Below are 19,854 nucleotides of genomic sequence, written 5' to 3' on the forward strand. Positions count from 1 at the left end.
AACAGCACACCTTGCTGTAGACTAGCCACATTTCAAGCACTCAGGAGGCAAGTTTGGCCAGTGGCCACCATACTGGACAGGGCAGACTTAGGTGAAATGCAACAGGGAATGTGGAGAAAATAATGTGTGTGATTCCATGAGGGAAGAGGTGGCTCCTCCACAGTCCTGGGATGTGGGCTGGGTTGAGCTGTTTAAGAGGGCAGCTGCAGGGCAGGGCCCCATCGGCCAAGTGACACACCTAGCCAGTCCCCCCTTGTCACCCCCATACACATAATATTGCTTTTTTTCTGGGCTGAGGTGAGCGGAATGAGCTAAACTCCTCATTTATTGTTCAGTGTGTGACATCGCCTACACCTCAGTGCGCACCTCAGTCTTTGTTGATGCTGAGCTGGGATTTCTGGTGGAAGGTGGGGCAATGTGTGTATTTTGGAACAGGAGTTAGCCGTGGGGACCCGAGGCTGTTGGCAAGGCCCATCCCTTGATCTCTCATTTCGGGAGAGGAGCTGGAGGGAAAAAGATAACCCAAGGGAAGGTAGCAGAAAATGTTGAGGACCCACAGTTCAAAACTAAAGGGCTTTTATTTATGTTTTTAAATTTTTTAAGTCATCTCTACACCCAGTGTGGGGGTTGAACCCACAACCCCTAGATTAAGAGTGCAATGTTCCACTGACTGAGCCAGTCAGGAACCCGACAGGTGGGACTTAAGTTTTAGGAGAAGCATGAGTTTCATCATTTTTTAGATGATCAAATTTTCTGATGCTTCATTTGGAGGCTAAGGACAGGCCCTTTTCCTTTTGATTCCCCCTTCTTCCTCCTGCCACATGCACATGTGCACTGTGAGTCTTGCTCCCAGGAAAGCCTTTAAAGTCTCCTCAGAGCCTGAGGGGCCCCAAGCTGCTGCTCTGGGAATGCAAGACTAAGATTAGGCTGGGGGCGTTGCGTGGCCCCATCCTTTTCCCCTTGACCAGCTTCCTCAGAGGCTGTGAGGGAAGAGGGGTATCTAGAGTACCCTTTTCCTCCAGATCAAACCTTGGTTTGGCCTGGTTGACCCTTCTCCAGCCCAGCCACACCTGGGTCTGTGGGGAGCCAGTGGCTCCGACGGCCACAGGCGGCAGCATTTCCATGCCTCGGTCCACCTGGGCCATTTGGTCAATCCCTCCGGTCCCCCAACTCCCCCTACAGAGCTGCCCCGCACTCAGGGCATAAGGCTGGGATGGACACACAGCGCACACCCTGACGTCCACCACAGCGGCCCTCCAAGGACAAGGATCACATGGAGTCCTGAGAGGAAGACACTGTGGTCCAGACGTGGAGCTCGTGCCCCCATAAGGTTGGGGCAGAAGGGTGTGTGGCTGTGTGTCAGGGAAAAGCAGTTCCACAGACACGGAAGACCAAAGGTGCTTATCAGAAAGACAGAGCTCGACTGGCTCTGGCCCCGTTTATTACAAAATAATGATTCCAAATCTGGTATAAAAAAGATCCCAGACGGCCCCCAGTACACCTGCCATGCCGTCGAGCCACAAAGTCGCTCCCTCGGGCTGCTGAGCATGGGGGGGCTCTCAGATGCGAAGGTCCCCAGCCAGGAGGGCACTGTACCGGGCCCGTGTGAGGGGCAGGTAGGCACCCCCAGGCTGGTCCAGAACGTAGAGGGGGTCAGACAGGGCGCTTGGGTCAAAGCCTTCCTTTGCCATCCGCACCTTCTGCTGCTTGAAGGTCTCCGTTGTGGCCAGAGACTCCTGAGGAGGGCGTCAAAAGGAGCTGAAGGCGGGCGCATTCTGCCCTGGGGGTTAGGTGAGTCAGAGGCAGGGACAAGGAGGTATGAGGTTGGGGTTTAGGGGACGGGGTGACAGGGAAGAGAAGAAGACAAGCCTGGAGGAAGGCAGAGGGAATGAAGGGGCGAAAGAATGCCCGGCTGAGAAGGAGCCGTTCCCTCTCTTCACTGGACAGCGCCCCCTGCGGGTCCCCATGTGTGCTGTGGGGCCCGCCAAGGGCTGTGGACCCCAGGGCTGGAGGGGTCAGGCGGCAGCACCCCGTTACCTGGAGCCTCAGGAACCGAGGCCAGGCGTACGGCGGCAGGTTTTCAGAAACGTGCGCGTAGAGCTGCACAAGGTCCAAGGAGTGGGGGGGACGCAGAACCAGGGCCGCCATTCCAGCTCTGCCTTCGTGCCCTGTGAGGTGGGGACAGGTCACCCACCCGCTGGCCTCATGTTCCCTGTGCCCCAGTAACACCGGGTCAGGGAGGCAGGCCGGCTGCCTCCTGCCTCCCCTAACTTGGCACCTGGCACGGTGACTCCATAGACGTTCACCTCCTGAAGAAAATCCAGAGACTCCAAGGCCTCCGCCACCTCGGTTGTGGCCACATTCTCCCCTTTCCACCTGCCAGAGGGCGGAGATCCTGGGCCTTAGGGGGTGGGTGGGGGGAGGGCACAGTCGGGGAGCCAGACGCTCCCAGGGAGGACGCATTGCAGAGGTCTGTCTGTCAGGGGCGATGGACGAGGGGCTGGGTTTGGGTGTGTGTTAGGGAGGCAGGGTTAGGGGCTCTGGGTCACAGGGACTGGATGCCTGGGAAAGGACTCCAAGTCATGCACAGTTACCTGAAGGTGTCTCCAGTCCGATCGTGGAAGCGGAGAAAACCCTGGTGGTCGCAGACCAGCAGGTCCCCAGTGTTGAAGAAAACATCCCCAGCTCGGAAGACACTCTTCAGCAGCTTCCCCTGGCCGAGCTCCGGCCCCCCAGCATAGCCCAGGAACGGGGACTGCTGGCTGACCGGGGCCACCAGCAGCCCGGGCTCACCTGGCAGAGCACTGGGGTCAGGGCGGGCTTCCTGCCCACCAGGAGCCTCCTGGCCCTCGCCCTACGGTCCAGTGCCCGTCCTCCTCTGCCGGCCGCACCACCCCATCCAGCCCTCCTGAGCACGAACCTGGACATGTGGCCACACAGTGCCCCTGGGCATCCCGGACCGGCTCCCCTGTGGTGACGTCATAGCGAATCAAAGAGAAGGGGAAGACATGCTGGGGGAAGGGAGACCCAGGCACTGGGTCATTTCAGTGGTATGAGCCCCCTTCCTGCCGGCCCCCACCTGCCACAGGACCCCCAGTTTCTCTCCCAGGCCTCCCTTACCTTATAAAGCCAGGAGGCACGGCCCACAGCACCCAGCTGTCCCGTGTAGTTAAAAGTGGCAACATTGCCCTCAGTGAGCCCGTAGGTCTCCAGCACCCGCAGGGGACCAAAACGGCGCACAAAGCGCTCCCAGGTGTCAGGTCGCAGCCCGCTGCCCACTGCCAGCCGGACCTTATGGCCGTGTTCCGCCGTGCTCTGAGGCAAGGAGAGATGGGCAGAAGGGTCACCACCAAGACACCGGCTCCCAAATGTGAGGTTCTGTTTCCCTGTCCCTTGAAGCCCCTTCCACCGCGACCTCGCTCAGATGTCCTGGCATCCCAGGCTTCTCACCCGGCCCCACCACCGTCTTCCCGCACAGTCTCCGCCTTATGAAGTGCCCCCCTCCCTGCGCAGGCCCCTCTGCCCGGACCTCCGCCCACGCACCGGTGGCTGGTTGACAAGATATCGGCACAGCTCCCCTATGTACTGGAACACTGTCACCCCGTGCTGCTGGCAGTCCTCCCAGAACTGACCGGCCGAGAATTTGGACTTCAGCACCACTGTGGCCCCTGCCCGAAGTGGAGAGGGTGGTGGAGAAAGGTGAGGTGAAGGCTGAGGGGGGCACCCTGACCACCCCCTTCCCAGCCCCTAGCCCTCACTGTTGTGTGTGGCTCCCCGGAAGGCCCTTCTGTGACATCCAGTAGCAGGCGGCTTGGCCTGCCTCCTTTCCCACCTGTGTCCCAGACAGCTCAGTGCCCCTCCTCTGCTACCCACCCCCACAATGTCCCTGCTCTGCACCCTGACTCCAAACCCCAGCTCTGTCCGTCTTCTTCTTCCCCAGCTGACAGCCACAGCCCTTCCCCAACCCGCCCTGGGAGTCTGGAGTCCTGCCAACTGTATGGGCTCCCTAGACAGTCTGCAGATCCTGCAGGGGTGCTGCCCCTCTGGACCAGTTGCTCTCAGAGAGTAGCCCCTGCCTCCTCCTTCCTCTGGATTCCCTACCCTGAAGGACTCAGGGAGCATCCCCAGGTGAGCACATCACAGAGGGGCCTTAATAAATGTTTGCTAGAAAAAACACCTGTTGGAGGATTAGAGATGGGGAGGACTGGGGGGCGCGCCGGGTAGACTGACCGATGCCCAAGCAGCCCACAATGCCCAGGAGAGAGCCCGACATATGGTAGAGGGGGAGGGCCAGGTAGATCACATCCTGCCGGTGGGCCCCACACAGCTCGTAGAAGGCCTGGCACTGCAGGATCTTCAGGTGACTGATCTGCGCAGCCTTGGGGAGGCCTGTGGGCAGTGGGCGGAGATCGGGGAAGGGTCTGAGCTTCAGGTCCTGCCTCCCTCCGCCCCTGCTGGGTTTCACACAGAAAGAGGCAGAGGCAAGGCGGGAGCGGAGAGGAAGGCAGGCAGGGCTGTCCTGGATCAGCCGGGAGTGGCAGGGAGGGTGTGGAGTAGCAGCCTGGAAACTGAAGCCCTAGTTCTGGTTCCCTTCTCCTGCCTTCCTCTGCCTGGATTCTGGGAGCCAAGGCCGGTGCTCACCTGTGGTGCCAGAAGTGAAGATGTACAGGCACGTGTCCATCATGCTCTGGGGGGCAGACAGGTACCCGGGCACTGGTCCGTCCGCTTCTGCCGAGGCCTCGGCCAGCAAGTCGCTGATTCCCACAGGACGGGCTTCAGGGCCTGCAGCCCAAAGACGGAGCCCCATGGCTCTCAGGGCTGGCAGGTCAGGCTCCAGCGACTGCAGGAACTCTGGGTGAGGTAGGAAGGCGTAGCTCGGGAAAGGAATTCTCCGCCCCTCAGCGATCTGCACGTCCCTCGCCCCTCCCCACACCTCGCCGCTCCAGGGCGAGGAGAACGGTCTGAACGTCCCATCACCGCTCTGGGGACCAGAGACCCAGCTCCATCCCGCGGCCAGCCCGAAGACTCAGACCCTCAAGCACCCTTTCCGAACCCCACGGAGGCGGCCTTCCGAGCTCCGCCCCTTCTCTGCGGCCCCTTTCCGAAGCCGGCCCCGCCCCGAGGGCCGTGCGCCCCGACCTTACCTGGCGCCAGGACCAGCGCGCGCGCGCCGCAGCTGCGGAGACAGTGCAGGAGGGCACCCCGGCGCAGGGCGGCGGGCACAAAGGCTGTGCGCAGGCCGGCCTTGGCCAGCCCGAACCAGAGCCACAGGAACTCCGGGCAGGCGGGGAGAAGCAGCGCCACGGTGTCCCCGGGCGCTAGAGGGGCCGCGGCGGCGCCGGCCACTCCCGCGGCCCGCTCGGCCTCTGCGCCGCCGCCGGGCCCCGCGCCCCAGCCCCGCGCGCGCAAGAAAGCGCGCGCAGCCCGGTTGCTCTCGCGCTCGGCCTCCGCGTAGCTGAAGCGTCGCGGGCCGTGAATGAGGAAGGTGTGCGCGGGGCGCTGCCGGGCCAGTTCCGCGAGGCGCCAGGCCAGGCTGCAGCCCCCCTCGGGGCCCCTCGGGTCGGCGGCGGCCGCGGCCAGGGCGCGCGCTCGAAGGGCCCGCTTGCATCGCAGGGCGCGTACCGCGAAGGCCAAGTCCGCCGGGAGCCAGCGCAGCCCCGGCCAGAGGTGCGGCTTCCGCAGCAGGAGCAGCGGCGGCAGCAGCAGCAGCAGCAGCAGCAGCAGGGCCGCCATGGCGCGCTGGTCCTGGGCCCGGCCCCGAGGCTCCCTTCCGAAAACTGGGGCTGCTCGCTTTTGCTCCGAGACCTCTCCCTCCCGGGAGCGCGCGTGCGCCAGCTCACGCCCCTCCCCCCTTCTCCACCGGCGGGGAGCCGAGGCCGGGAGGTGCGTGGGGGGCGGCCCCGAACTCTCGGCCCTCCCCCCTGTGCGCGCTCCCTCCCGGACAGCGGAGGGCTCGCACCCTCCACCGTCCGGATTCAGGTTTTCTCCCCAAGGCCGCTTCTGTCCCGGCCTGAGGATGCCACCACTGCTCTCCCACAAAACGGCCGGAGAACTGGGCCCTTTGCCCCTGTGGCGCTGCAAGTCCCGGCCTGAGGGCCAGACCAGTGCCCTCCCCCAGCGCCAGCAGCAGCCCTAGGGGAAGGGTGGGGGGCCCAGGCAGCAAGTCCTGGAGGGGCGACGGCCGAGGCCCCTCCTTCTGGGCAAGGGCACAATAATTGGGGCCAGCCAGCAAATGCTTTCCATCCTGGTTTTAATTGGGGCAGAGGGAATGGGAAGGGGAGAGGAAGAGGCCTCCTGCGACTTGGACTTTTAAAGGAAGGAATAGCAGCTTTGAGGAAGGAGCCACCGGACTCTGCAAGCCCCTGTCCCCGCCCAGACCTCCCTCCTCCCTGCTCGGCGGCCGGCCGCCCAGCCTCCTGGGCAGCCAAGGGGGTTCTTTTCTGCTGAGACACAGGGGACAAGGCAAGCGGCTGTGGAACAAAGAGGTTCCTTCCTATCTGAATTCTCCCCACTAGGCCCACTTCTGTCCATCAGAACCCGAGTTGGGGGCACCCTTCACCCACAGTGAACCCTCCAGTAGTTGGTAAGCACACAGATCTCCTAAACTGAACAAATACTCACTTTCGGAAGCCTCTAGTTTCTTGAGAGAGAAGTAGGGAGGAACAGAGTTTTACCTGGAGGGAGAGGTGCCTGGACAGGTCAGTGCCTGGCCCACAACCCCTGTGACAGCAGAAGGCTGGGCAGGTGGGGGGTGGCCAAACGCCCCTCCAGACCAGGGGGTGTGCAGGAAGGGACAAGGGGAAGCTCCCCAGCCACGGGGGTGGGGGGGGGGGTTGGGTGTGTGGCACCAGGGAGCAGGAGCACCGTCAGGTGCCCCCCACTAGGAGCACCTGGGCCAGCAACTCCAGCACAAAAGAGGTTCTGGCTTGTTTTATTGTCATTTAAAAACTTTTAAAAAGCGATTATCTCTGCCAAAAACCAAAACCAAACAAAAAGGAACTAAGGAAATGGACCATTGGACAGTTCCATGGAAGCTGTCTCTGGGAGGCCCAGGGGCTCCGGCCTCCCTCCCTTCCGGCATCTGCCCCATGTGGAGGAACAGGCAGGCACGGGGACATCACTGGGGACGTGCCCATTGCACACGGAGGACGGAGAGCAACTATAAAATGCCTGTTAGGAGCGATCAAGGCCAGATGGGGCAACCGGGAAGGGCTGTCCATACACCGTCCTCACTCCTATCCTGGCCTCTCTGACCAGCAAGCCCCGGCTGCCATTTCTCTTCTCTTTGGGGGGCTGGGGAGGGGCAGGGGCTGAGGACCTGCACCAGCCCAGATTTCACACAGCCTCTGGCTTCCGTGGGACCTGAGTCGGTGGGAGCAGCAGTGTGAGGGAGCTAGAGGCCCCCGGATGGGAGGGAGCAGGGGCCGGGGCCGCATGGCAGCTTCGCAGGCTGAGCCGAAGGAGGCAGCTCATCCTTCCTGCCAGGTGAGCCTTGGGCACCAGGTGAGCCTCAGGCGGAGGGAGAGGGCGTCCCCCGTGCAGCTCCCCGGCCCTTACTGATCTCTGAGGCACCAGGGAGGGGAGGGCAGTCCGGCAGGGGTGGGATGGAGGAACGCAGGGGCCTCAGTCACTGTCAGACCCCACCGCAGAGGACCCTTTCCGTTTCCGCTTGGTAGGCTTCGGTTTTGTGTCTTCTTCCTCCTGGAAGAGATGGGGGCGTCGGCCATTAGCTGGAGCAGCCATAGGTCCCAGCCGCGCCCGCCCCACTGCTCCTGCGACTCTCACCGAGGCACTGCTGGAGCCGGACTCTTCCTCGGCATTGGGGGGCTGTGTCGCGTTCTTTCGGCTGCGGGGGCTGGACAGGGCTGCTTTTCTCCGGCTCTTGGGCGGCTTGGTGGACGAGTCCTCATACTCCTCGGCCAGGGAGAAGAGGTCGCTGAACCTGAGGAAGAGAGCCGGCCTCAGCACACTGCGCCGGGTGCTCCGTCCCACAGGCGAGGGCCCTCCCGCGGCTTCCCAGCGCCTTACTTCATCTTGTGGGCCTCGTCGCAGCTGGCCTGCACGTGCTGCAGCGCCTGGAGGATCGGGGTTTGGCTAAAAACTAGCGGGAGGAGGAGGGAGAGCGGGGAAGGAAGGACAGTGAGGGGTCAGGAAGTCACTGGGTCCTCCCGCCCCCGCCCAGGGCTGCTCTGCGCCAGGGTCTGCCGCCTACAGTTCTGCTTGGTGTTGGTCAGGTTGAGGCGCAGGTTGTCCAAGTGCTCCAGGATCTGCTCCAGGGTCAGCTGGGCGAGCTTGCTGCTGGAGCTCCTCAAGCTGTAGGGACAGCCAGTCTGAGGCCGAGGGGAGGGCTCGGGGAGCTGGGGACGCCCTCCCCACCAGGGCCCTTCCTGAAGACAAAGGTGGCACTTTCGAGGAAAGCGGGTGCGGGGGTGGGGGCTGGGATCGGGGGTGGAGGTAGGAGTGGAGTGGGGGGGTGGGGGCGGGACAGAGACCAGCTGGCCTCTAGGGAAGGGGCAGCACGCAGCTTGGGACCACTAGGTGTCACCCGCTAACCACCGGGAAGGAACCGCCCAGGTGCGGCCTGTGGGCAGTGGGCAGCCCTCCACAGGGCCCGCGTCCCTCGCCCTGCCTCTCCCGCTCCCCCTCTCACTCTCCCGTGCCCCTCCCAGGTCTCCCTTCCTGCCACCCCCCACCTCTGCCTCTTGCGAGGGAGGCTGTTGTTCTTGATGAGCAGGGACTTGATGTGCTCGGCCAGCAGCTCGTCGTGCTTCATGCACCAGTGCCGCAGGATGCTGGTGGTGAACTGGTCGTCTGGGTGACACGGCCTGCTCAACACCATCTTCACCATCTCCTCACTGGGCCTGGGGCGGGAGGGGGTAGAGGGCCTCAGGGTCCGGGCTCTCTCCCACCGACTCCCCAACCCTCAGCCCCCTATTCCTGCGCTTCCTGCTCTCACGCCCCCTCCCCGCTCCTTTCTCACCCCCCAACCCCTCCCATCTCTCATGCCCCCCTGCCCCTGGGCCTGGGGATGCTGGTTTGCTGGTTTGCTGGTTTCGTCAGAAGGGACCCTGCCAGTTCTGCAGCAGTAGACTGCCGGCATACTGGGGAGGCAGTTCACCAAAACTCTCCCGCCATGCCCACAACGGACAGGAAATGGGCCAGGGAGGTGAAAGGCACAGTATCCAGCCCAAGAAGGCGCAGGGGAGGGGGGCTGGCCAGCCACAACCCCCAACCTGCTCACTTCCTTTAGGATGTTCTGTGCCACTTCTAGTCTCTCGGGCAAGAGAGCAGAAGAGGTGGCAGGAAGGCAAGAGCTGCTGCCCTACTTATCCCGGCTGTTGGGCAGAGGGGACTCTGGCGGCTCCCCCTCCAGGCCGCACCCCTGTACTCTGACCCAGTCTCCTCTGACATTAGCCCTGGTGGCCTCATCACAGGAGGGGTGGGGAGCAGGAAACCGGACATCCGGTCCCCACCCCCAACCCCTCCTCCCAGGGCAGCTCCTGGTGGGCAGGGGCAGAAAGTCGAGAGGAAGCCCCTATCTCAGGGGAACTGCTTGTTTATAAATCATTTTAGGGGAAGGGCAGAATCAGCAGATGTCTACGGTAAGAAAAAGCCTGGCCAGCCTCCTCGAAGAGCAGACAAGAGCCATTTGCAGGATGCTGGGACTGGGACTGGGAGCAAGAGTCCCTGGCAGAAGAACTTACTTCTCTCTCCGGAGCTGAAGCAACAGGCAAGACAGGGCCTCTGGGTGCTCTGCGGGGAGGGCAGAGGCTGGTCAAATCCTAGGAAGAATGATCCCTCTCCCACCAACAGCCACTCGAGGGAGCAAGCACAGCCTTCCCCAAGGAGTCAGCAGGAACAATCCCTTGCTTCTACAGAGTTCTGAGCAGCCTGAGCCCCGGCTCATGCTCAGAGTGGGCCTGCATGCAGGGATCAGCAGGGAGCCTGGCCTTCTGGACTCCGCAGGGCGGTCTGCTCATCCAGAAGGCCGGGGGCCTCAGCCTTGCCCCTGAGGGACTGGGGTGGTCCTTCCCTCCTTTCTCCCCGCCCACAGCCCGACTCACCTTTGTATTTGAGGTGCTGCAGGATGGGGATTATGGTCTCCAGGGGGATGTTGTGGGCCAGGAAGAGCTGCCAGGCACAGTACTGCTCAAAGGTCTCCCAGTCCAGGCTCTGGACTGCAGGGGGCAGAGAAGGGGCCTGCTCGTGCGCTCCTTCACATACACCTAGGGCTGAGCCACTGACTGCAGCACTGCAAGCCCGGGTGGCCCCAGGTGGGGATACCAACCCCAAGGCTACAGATACTCTCCTTTTCCACACTGAGCATCATTTTCAAAGCCTTCACAATGTGTCTATAGTCCCACCAGCCCTGAGCTTAAGAACCAGAACCAGAGACGTTGCCCAAGACCATGGGGCAGGGCAGAGCGACCGTACACCCCATTCTCAGCCCAAGCCAGCTCCGCTGTTACTAGAAAACGTTCGGGCAGCCACACGGCGCTCCCCGCTCCCCCGGGCAGCCCGCAGGGTCTGCTCACTTACTGAGTATGTTGAGGACAGAATCCTTTCGAAACATAACTAGGTTCCCCATCATCACGTGGCAGACCAGCTCCTGGAGCTGAGGAGGAGGAGGAGGAGGAAGAAGGCAAGACCCATTGGTTCTAAAAGAAGCCAGGAAGCCAGTGTGGAAGGAGAAGCAGGAGGGCCCACGTTGGGGAAAACCTAGTGTAGAGGCTTGGGAAGGTCTCTGAAGGACATGGGGCTGGTGAAGAACAGGTGTAGGCTTGTTTGGGGCAAAATAGAGAAAACCATTAAAAGTGGTTTCCATGCCCTGACAGAGAGGGAGAATGGGCAGCTTGTCTACCTGGCCCCACTCCGGGCCCCAACCCACACCAGCCTGTGCCTGGGAAGGAGGGAAGAGCCCCAGGAGGCTGAGCTCTGACACAGAGGTGTGGGTAGGAGGAAGAAGGGCTCTTCTGTCATCAGTGAGGCGAGTGAGTGCAGAGGAGGATCAGAAACGGGACCGCAGTGCGGCACAAGAAAACGCACAGGCAAAGCTGCAGCCTCCCGGGGCCCTGTACGTGGCGGAAAAGTCAATGGCCTGATCGTTTTCACCCTGAGCCAAGGGGACAGCCAGTGGAGAGCTAAAAAAGAAACCCACCTCCTCGCTTTCCGTGTGGAACTGGAGTACCCAGGAAAGCACGAGCCTCACCTGCCTCCGTGGGGATCCACTTCTCTCCTAGCCCCCAGGCCTGAAGTGCACACAGGTGCAGCTCCCCCCGCCCCCCAGGACGACCGCGCCCTGCGCACCTGTGCAGAGTCAATAACAGCCACGATCATGTTCAGCAGCTCACCACTCCGCAAGGTCTCATCTGGAAACTGGCAACAAAGAGGGAGGCTGGGGCAGGAGTCCAGGGGGCATCCCTGACTTGGACCTCATAATCTGCTCCCCTTTCTTCCCAAAAGCTCGGGGGGCGGCTGGGTTAGCCAGACGTGGGCTCCTAACACAAATACCTAAAGAAAGATCCAACAGCTATGAAGCTGGGACTTTAACTCTTCCAAAACCCAAATCTGCTTTTTGTGTGCCCACAGCACGAGGAGTGTGTGTGTCTCAGGAAAGCAATGGGGAGCCATTGCCAGAGCCAAAGAGGACTGGCCCTGACTGGTGAGGGCTGTGTGGCAGCAGTGACAACAAGTCCAATCTGTGCGGACCCTCAGCCGAGGAAGAGAAAGCACAGAGAGTCTGGGGTGCACAAGAGAGAGGCCCGTGCCGGGGGAGGCCGGCTGACCAGGGAGGAAGCTGCTCTGTGCTGGGCACGTGCATTCGCCCCCCGTAGTTTCTGGCTGAGATCACAGTTCCTCCTGTCATGCCCACACCCCACACCCTGATTTCCCTGTTCCCGGGAACTTTCACCAAGAGGAGGAAGAGCTGATACTTCCTCTGATGTCCCAGTTCCTAGAGAAGACAAGTGGATGAGGGAAATGAAAGTTGAGTCTCCACCACCAAGGCCCTGGTCTTTGGGAACCACTAGAGAAACCAAGGGTGAGCAGTCAGCTGGCAAGAGGGCCCGCGATGTGTGAACTTGGATTTGGCTGGTGGCCTGTCCTGGGTCCAGAGGATGGGGCCAAAGCTGAGAAGCCAGGTGTAGAAGCCCAGACCCCAACTCACACCACAAAGTACAGCTTGGGAACTCTGGGGGGTCTTAGACATTTTTTAACCATTAATGGGGGAGGGAGGGCCATGGGCAGGTGTGGTGCTGGAAAGAAAAGCCCGGCGTGGCCAACAGGGGTTGTACGCAGAGACGCGCAGTCTCATGAGCCCGCCCTGCACAGCAGCCCTGTCCCAGTGGAATCCCGTCAGACACTGACCTCCGTATAGATGGAGGGTGTGAGGTGACACAGCAGCCGCACGTCGTCTTCCTGGCACGCCTTCATGTCCATCATCAAGCAGGTGTGCAGATCACCCAGCTGCGTGGCCTGGGCAAACGACTCGTACAGGTTCATCTTCCCAGCAGCAGCTTTGCTGCAAGAGCAGTAGGGCCTGAGCCGGCAGCCAAGCCTGGCGGCCAGCCTCAGCCTCCCCTGAAGCAGGCCCTCGTCGGCAGCCCCTTTGCTGCCCCTGATGCTTCCCCCTCGCCTTCCTCAAGAGTGTGGTGACTTAGAGAAATGACGACACACGTTTCTCCCCCCACCTCCTGCAGTGCCCCGAACAGCGCTGACCACAGCTACCGACCCTGCTAACGGGTGAGAGCTGAACACAGGAGAGGGCTCAGCTTAGCCTAGAAAGCTGGCTCTCCCGCTTCCTGGGCTTTGAGCAATGAGGGCAACAAGGCATGGAGCCCCACCTTACATCACGTACAAAACAACCCAAAACAGGTCACAGGCCTAAAAGTGAAGGACTGAAATCACACAATGCCCAGAAGAAAACACAGGAGAAAATCTCCGTGACAGCACGGCACAAGTGACAGAGAAAAAAACAGACCGGATTTTCCAAAATGGAAAACTTCTGTGTTTCAAAGGGCTCCATGAGGGTATGAGAAGATAACCCGCAGGGTGAGCAAACACCTGCAAACCTCATGTTTCTTGAGGGACTTGTATCCAGAATAAAAACAAAACTTAAGAATCAACAATGAAAAGATGAATGACTCCAATTAAGTAAGGGAGAGGAGAGTTGCCTGGGTGGCTCAGTCGGTGAGGCGTCTGACTCCGGGTGTGGACTCAGGTTGTGACCTCTGGGCAGTGGGATCGAACCCCGTGTCACTCTGTGCTCAGCATGGAATCTGCTTGAGAATTCTCTCTCCCTGTCCCTGTGCTCGTCCTCTCCGTGCACACTCTCTCTCGCTAATAAATCAGTCTCAAAATGAAATAGAACTGAGGCGCCTGGGTGGCTCAGTGGGTTAAGCTTCTGCCTCTGGCTCAGGTCATGGTCTCAGGGTTCTGGGATCGAGCCCCGCCTGCATCGGGCTCTCTGCTCGGTGGGGAGCCTGCTTCCTCCTCTCTCTCTCTGCCTGCCTCTCTGCCTACTTGTGATCTCTTTGTCAAAAATAAATAAATAAATAAAATCTTAAAAAAAAAAAAAAAAAAAAAAGGAGAGTATCTGAACAGACATTTCTCCAAAGAAAACACACCAATGGCCAATGACAAGCACATGAAGAGCGGCTCAGTATCACCAGCCATCAGCGCAATGCAGATCAAAACAAACCACCCACTAGGACGGCTCTAATGAAAAAGCCGCCAGCCACAGGGTTGGGAAGGCCACGAAATGGAAGCCCTGGGAATGGGCCGCAGGGACTCCGTAAAGTAGTTCGGCAGTTCCTCACAGGGTTAAAGACAGAGTTACTGTTCAACCGGCATTTTACCCTGAAGTATATGTACCTGGGAAAATCGAATACCTGCATCCAGGTAAAAATCTGTGTGTGAATGTTCACAGCAGCTCTTTCACAACAGACAGAAAAGTGGAAATGAATCAGATGTCCACCGCTGGGTGAACGGAGAAACGAACTGTGGTACATCCAGACAGTGGAGGAGTATTTGATCATAAAAAAAGAAGTCCTGACACAAGTGACAGCAGGGATGACCCTTGAAGCCACGACACTAAGTGACATAAGCCAGTCAGTTGTGAGAAACCACACGTTGTACGCTTCTGTTTATACGGAATAAACAGAGGAAGTAAATCCGGAAAGACAAAGAGCAGAGCCGTGGTCGACCGGGGTGGGCTGAAACGGACAATGGGAAGGGGACTGCTGCCTAGGACATGGTTTCTCTTGCCGGTGAGGAAAATGTTCTGAATTAGCCACCAGCAACAACTGTATCACTCTGGGAATGTACTTTAAACCACTGAATTATGGTTTTAAAGCTGTTGTTAAAAACAAAAAAAACAAAAAAACACTATACAGAAGGCCAGGCAATGGCAGCCAAGGGCAGGAGAGTCAGCATACGTAGGAGAGGTTCTGGGGACCATACCCACCTGGCCCGCAGGTAGTACAGCAGGTGGTAGCCAATCTTGGGCTGTTTCTGGTAGAGCTCGGAGAGAAGATCCAGGAGCAGAGAGAAGCTGCTGTTGTCTTCCTGCATCTGACACAGGTTCCTGGAGGTGGGAAAGGGGGAAAGGGAGCAGAGCTGGATGTAGGGTGGACCCTCCTCTGGAGGGAGGAGCTGTCTGTGCCCCCTGCATGTCCCTCCCTTCTGGAAAAAGGGTCCCATTCCCCCTGGAAAGAAGCACAGGACTGCCAAGATGAGGACGGATGGCCCAGCAGTGTCTCTTACAGCTGGATCCTTACCTAAATATCAAATAGAGAGGCTTTCCCACAGACTCCTCCAGGGACCTGCAAGAGGAGCACATCTAAGAGTCCACACGAGTGGAGAAAATGCACTGCAGGCAGACAATACGGAGGCTAGACGCCAGCCTGCTCCTTTCCAAACAAGAGGTCACCTTCTTGCTGCCCCAGAGGCTGAGTAACGGAGAAGACATATTCCCAACACATACCACAGTCTAGGTAGTGACTGTCACTGAAAATGAGATTCCTGGGCTCAGCTGGAGGAACACACAACTCTTGATCTTGGGATTCTGGGTTCGAGCCCCCAAGCTGGGTATAGAGATTGCTTAAGAATAAAATCTTAGGAGCCACCACTGGGTGGCTCAGTGGGTTAAAGTCTCCGCCTGCAGCTCTGGTTATGATCTCAGGGTCTGGGATGGAGCCCCCACATCCGGCTCTCTGCTCAGCGGGGAGCATGCCCTCCCCAACCCCCCCCCCCCCCGCCACCTGCTCCTCTGCCTACTTGTGATCTCTCTCTGTGTCAAATAAATTAAAAAAAAAAAAAAAAATCTTTAAAAATAAATAAATAAAAATAAAATCTTAATAAGAAAGAAAGAAAGAAGAAAACGGGACTCCTGCCCTTCTGGGAGGGTCCAATCCCACCTCTAGCAGCAAAGACTGGGCACACAGGAAGGGGTGCTACTCTCTGCCCCATGCTCTGCATTCGGCAGACAAAAATGAATCCTTAAGTGAATCAGCACACATGAGAATTAAAACAAATACAGAGAGGGGCGCATGGCTGGCTCAGTCGGTGGAGTGTGTGACTCCCGATCTCAGGGTCTGAGTTCAAGCCCCGTGTTGGGTGTAGAGATTGCTTGAAAATAAAATAATAAAAAAAGAAAATAAAACAACAAGTGAAGATTATTCCTCTCAAGTCTACAGCAAGATGCCTCCTGGACTAGGGCTCTAAGACCACATTTCTGGCTCCCAGGAGCCACTGAGTGGGCAGAAGGTCAGGGAAGATAAGCCTTACTCTTCGGTGATCTCCTCAGGCAACACCTCCCCTCGAAAGTGGGCCTTGAAGAGCTCCTGCAGGCAGGAAGCAAGCACAGACAGCTGCTCCGAGTCAAAGTCTTCCTGGGTGGTGAGACAAGTGACGGGTATCACCACGTGACCCCACCTTTACCCGTCCCAGGACCCAGAGCCCCTGAACTCCATCTGCTTCCACCTCGAGGATTAACCAGAGGTGGGCAGCTGGGGGATGGGTGCGCTGGCTGGGATCTCCTCACCTCCAGGACCTGGTCCACGATTTCCTGCATGACCTCACACTGGGCCTCGGTGTCACTGTAGTGCAGAGTTGAGAGGAAATCTCAGGGACATAAGTGACAGCAGAGGGCAGGGCACACTCAGCAAAGCACATTCAGGCACGGACAGAATAGAGGACCTCTGTGGGAACCCTGGCTTGGGTTGCAGAGGCTTTAGGGCAGAGTTTGCTACTCTCTGGGCACAGGCCCTAGGAGAAGGGAAACCCCCATCCCTCTGCTTTGGTTCTGAGAGACTCATGTCCTCAGAAGGTACCGGGGAGAACCACATGCTGAAGACTGCACCCCCCAAACTGCAGAAGGCACAGCACGGGGCCTCTGCTCCCTCTCCATACGCCCAGCACCCCCCAGGGAGCGAAGCAAGCCTGGGGCTGAGCCTCCCACAGTGAGGACGGGAGCAGCGCGCACCTCCCCTTCTGCAGCTGGAGCACTTTGTCCCGCAGGGACTCGTCCAGCTGGTCAAGATAAGGGGTGATGTCCACTGGCTCCTCCACCACGGTCTCCTTGATGGGGTGGAAGCGGAACTCTCTCTTCTTCCCTGAAGGGGGTGTTGAGGGAAGCGGTCACGGGCCCGGGCCCCAGCAGCAGGGACAGCCCCACGCCCCAGTGCGCAAACACCCAGCCTGCGGAGCACACAACGGCAGGGGCCCATCCTCCTTCTCTCCCCACTGCTTCGGGGCCGAGGGCAGGGCTCTGCGCCCAGGAGTCGGCTCCAGGAATCCTACTAACGGAATTAAGCCCGGGGGCCCAGGCGAGGGAGAAGCCACAGAGAGCCGCTCCTGCCACCTGGTCCTCTTAGGGCTGATGTCATCCGGAGCCCCCTCGCTGCTGGGCCCACCTCTGCTGCTGAGGTCCTCCTCATCGTCACTGAAGGCTGCCTCTGCGTTGTCATAGCAACCCTCATCCTTGTCGGACATGTGGTTGTCCATCTCCACGGAAACCGGCTCCTCAAGTTTGACTTGGGGGGACAGAGACAAGGCATGTGACGGCCTCCTGCGACCTAAGACGCCTAACTCTCTAGGCTGGAGGCAGGTGGACTACAGACCCTGGAAGGACAGGTGTCGTGTCCTCACAGCACCTCCCAGAATGGCACGGGAAATGCCTGCTGTGCTTAGCTCGCACCAGCAAACAGGTAAAACCAAAGACAGCCCCAAGTGCTCTTCACTTCAAAACCAAGTTGGGAAGTTCTGCTTGCTTTAACCCTTACCCCAAAACAAAAAAGTGTGTGTGTGTGTGTGTAACTGGGAGAAAGACTTGAGACCTAACATGACCACCTCTCATGAGGGCTTGGGGATGGGAAGAGAGAGGAGTTGAATGAAGTTACAGTAAGGCAGACACACGTCCCATGAAAGCCTTCCCTATGGCAGGGAGGCTCCTGAGGGAAGATGCAGGAGCTGAGGAGCAAGAGACGTCAGTACAAGTCAGGGGAGAGGACAGGGAGAGGGAGAACCAAGGAAGACAACACAAAACTCATTAAAGAGAAGGTGTGGAACAAAACCCTGAAAGGGACAGTCACAGAGGTAGAACAGCCCCAGGACGACGTACGTGGTATCTCCATCCCTCTTCTCAAGCAGGTGACAGAACGGGAGGGCCCGTACCTTCTACCGGCGGGCTAGGCGAACTGCAAAACTCAGGAAACTTCTCCCTCAGCATTGCCCGAAGCTCCTTATCCAATTTAGGGTTGTCAAACAGGGGAGCCAAATGCCTGGGGGGAACGTAAATGAAGGTCAGCATCAGAGCTCCTCCCTTCAGCTGGAGAGACAGGTCTACCCCCAACCACAGAGCTGGGTCACACTCAGATCCTTGGAATGTGACTGCAAGACAGAAATTTCTCTGAGCATCAAGAGGACATATTCTTAGCAGTCTGAGGCAGAGCCAGTACTTTCTGTTCCAATCAAGAAGAAAGGGCCAGCAGTGGTAGGACAGTATCTGAATGTGCCCGACCTAGTGACACATGAGAAAACAGCGCCTCCCCCCTGCTTACAGACACGTCAAGTTCTTACGCCAAGACCCGTTTCTCCACGATGTGGTTGAGGGAGGAGAACACGCCCTGTCGCACATGGCCCTCCAATGGGGGGTAGAAGTTGGGAATGATCTGGAAGGGAAGAAGGGAAGCAAACAGTGACACACAGCGCAGAATGTTCTGCTGAGCCAGAGCTAAGAAGCTGCTTCAGTTCCGATCAGGAGACAGGAGGGAGTATGGGCGCAGAAACGTCTGGAATGTTCCTCACCATTTCAGGTTGCTAGAATGGTTGATTCTTCCTAGACCTGGCTACTCCTCAGAGAGACCAGATTCTACCTTAAGCCATGACTCCTGAGGTCAAGAAAGACATGCAAAGATTCCACAGGAGATGGCAAGAATTGGAAGGGGAGCATTCCTTACCCTGGGGGGGTAGGACATACGACCACAGCTGCCCCCACAATGAAGGGCCCTGGGAAGAGCTACCTGCAGGCCTGGGAGGTAGAGGGGACACACACTTACGCGGCACATGAAGTCCAGGAGTGTGGCAGTGATGGCTGGGTGTGGCTTCATGGAGTGGTGCATGACCAGGATGGCCGGTTCTGAGGACAGTGGGATGAAAGGGCCCCACATCAGACAGTCTGTTCCCAGCTCCATGGAACAAGGTATCACTGCTTATGAATGGTTCGGGAGAAAGCTGTATCCCTACCTCTTATGCCCCCATTCCCACTGAGCAGACAACCTGGAACAGCGCAGCGCCCTCATCTCCCTTGTCCCCAGCATGAAGCTTGGAGGACAGAGAGGACAGGAGAGGAAAAGCAAGGTGTGGTACAGTCCTGTGCCCAGGCGCCCCCCACCGGAAGCCAAAGCAGAAGGTCTAGGGCAGAAGTGGGGGGAGTGAGGGGACGCCTGGGAGGCTCAGTGGGTTAAGCCTCTGCCTTCGGCTCAGGTCATGCGGGGTCCTGGGATCGAGCCCCGCATCGGGCTCTCTGCTCAGTGGGGAGCCTGCTTCCCTCTCTCTCTGTCTACTGCTCTGCCTGCTTGTGATCTCTGTCAAATAAATAAATAAAATCTTAAAAAAAAAAAAAAAAAAAAAAAGAAGTGGAGGAGTGAGCATTTGGCCTCATGAAAGGAATCTTCCTTCTCCATCAAGGGAGCACTGGTAAGTGAGAGTGGAGCTGCCCTCACATCAGCTGCCTCCCCCCACGCTGCCCTGAGATTTTGGACCACTGTCACCAAGGCTAGGAGGGGGCTCAGAATGTGGTCCTGGTCACATACCTATGTTCATAATGCTGTCCTTGTCTGGGCTGAAGAACAGCCAGTCGTAGAACAGAGCCAGCTTGGCGTTGGAGGCAGCGACGTTGGACTGAAAGACAGTAAGAAGGGATGGCTGACCTCATTCACCAGCTCCCTGCAGAAGCTCAAGGCAGACTCCAGGGCCCCCACAACTGCCCATCTATGAGATAAACTCACTTCCTAGTGAGACAGGTGAACTCCCCAGGGGTGCGGGGCACACGAGTCTGAGTGGCCATGTTCTCACTGACCAAGGGGCCAGGGATTGACCTGGGTTCTCATACATCCAGAAGCACACATCCCTGATCCTAGAAAAGGAGCCAGGGGCCTGGTTGACACTCACTCAGACCAGGCCCTGGACTGTCCTTGCTGGGCTCCCCTGCACATTCCTGACTGAAAGACCCCCCAGAAACAGCCTATTTTTGTGTCTGAATCAGCACATTCCAAGGACCCAGTCAGACAGGGGAGGTCAAAAGGCAACTAGGAGCCAGAGAGCAGACAATGTGGAGTTTCCCAACCAAGGAAC

The 19,854-nt window shown here is 58.7% G+C and overlaps 2 protein-coding genes across 2 annotated transcripts in view; both read right to left on the reverse strand.

The window, feature by feature from the left end:
- Positions 1 to 1,398: 1,398 nt before the first annotated feature.
- Positions 1,399 to 5,878, reverse strand: SLC27A3 (solute carrier family 27 member 3). Its single transcript, XM_059146611.1, has 10 exons — positions 5,145 to 5,878; positions 4,642 to 4,851; positions 4,231 to 4,389; positions 3,544 to 3,668; positions 3,121 to 3,315; positions 2,921 to 3,011; positions 2,595 to 2,793; positions 2,279 to 2,376; positions 2,038 to 2,168; positions 1,399 to 1,736 (listed from the first exon to the last, which is right to left on the reverse strand). Exons 1-10 carry the CDS (start codon positions 5,731 to 5,733, stop codon positions 1,560 to 1,562), a joined length of 1,974 nt encoding a protein of 657 aa, XP_059002594.1. The 5' UTR covers positions 5,734 to 5,878; the 3' UTR covers positions 1,399 to 1,559.
- Positions 5,879 to 6,233: 355 nt separating this feature from the next.
- Positions 6,234 to 19,854, reverse strand: part of INTS3 (integrator complex subunit 3) — a 38,260-nt gene continuing 24,639 nt past the window's right edge. Inside the window, exons 11-30 of the mRNA XM_059146610.1 lie at positions 19,314 to 19,401; positions 18,558 to 18,637; positions 18,079 to 18,170; positions 17,674 to 17,780; positions 16,914 to 17,033; positions 16,484 to 16,613; positions 16,043 to 16,097; positions 15,787 to 15,890; positions 14,778 to 14,822; positions 14,465 to 14,584; positions 12,367 to 12,520; positions 11,308 to 11,376; positions 10,540 to 10,615; positions 10,065 to 10,178; positions 9,705 to 9,753; positions 8,694 to 8,861; positions 8,213 to 8,313; positions 8,029 to 8,101; positions 7,786 to 7,942; positions 6,234 to 7,701 (exon numbers count right to left, since the gene is read on the reverse strand). Of these exons, the coding sequence (XP_059002593.1) occupies positions 7,624 to 7,701; positions 7,786 to 7,942; positions 8,029 to 8,101; positions 8,213 to 8,313; positions 8,694 to 8,861; positions 9,705 to 9,753; positions 10,065 to 10,178; positions 10,540 to 10,615; positions 11,308 to 11,376; positions 12,367 to 12,520; positions 14,465 to 14,584; positions 14,778 to 14,822; positions 15,787 to 15,890; positions 16,043 to 16,097; positions 16,484 to 16,613; positions 16,914 to 17,033; positions 17,674 to 17,780; positions 18,079 to 18,170; positions 18,558 to 18,637; positions 19,314 to 19,401 (1,980 nt within the window). The 3' untranslated portion in view covers positions 6,234 to 7,623. The remainder of the gene's footprint in view (positions 7,702 to 7,785; positions 7,943 to 8,028; positions 8,102 to 8,212; positions 8,314 to 8,693; positions 8,862 to 9,704; positions 9,754 to 10,064; positions 10,179 to 10,539; positions 10,616 to 11,307; positions 11,377 to 12,366; positions 12,521 to 14,464; positions 14,585 to 14,777; positions 14,823 to 15,786; positions 15,891 to 16,042; positions 16,098 to 16,483; positions 16,614 to 16,913; positions 17,034 to 17,673; positions 17,781 to 18,078; positions 18,171 to 18,557; positions 18,638 to 19,313; positions 19,402 to 19,854) is intronic.

This window comes from Mustela lutreola, chromosome 14 (genome assembly GCF_030435805.1).
Source record: "Mustela lutreola isolate mMusLut2 chromosome 14, mMusLut2.pri, whole genome shotgun sequence".
Classification (NCBI taxonomy): Eukaryota; Metazoa; Chordata; class Mammalia; order Carnivora; family Mustelidae; genus Mustela; species Mustela lutreola.

Coding starts and splice junctions, on each gene's coding strand:
- SLC27A3 (XM_059146611.1), bottom strand. CDS start 5,733: ATGGCGGCCCTGCTGCTGCTGCTGCTGCTGCTGCTGCCGCCGCTGCTC. Junction 2,794..2,920: donor CTGTGTGGCCACATGTCCAG/GTTCGTGCTCAG, acceptor GTGCTCTGCCAG/GTGAGCCCGGGCTGCTGGTG. Junction 2,377..2,594: donor CGGACTGGAGACACCTTCAG/GTAACTGTGCAT, acceptor GCCCTCTGGCAG/GTGGAAAGGGGAGAATGTGG.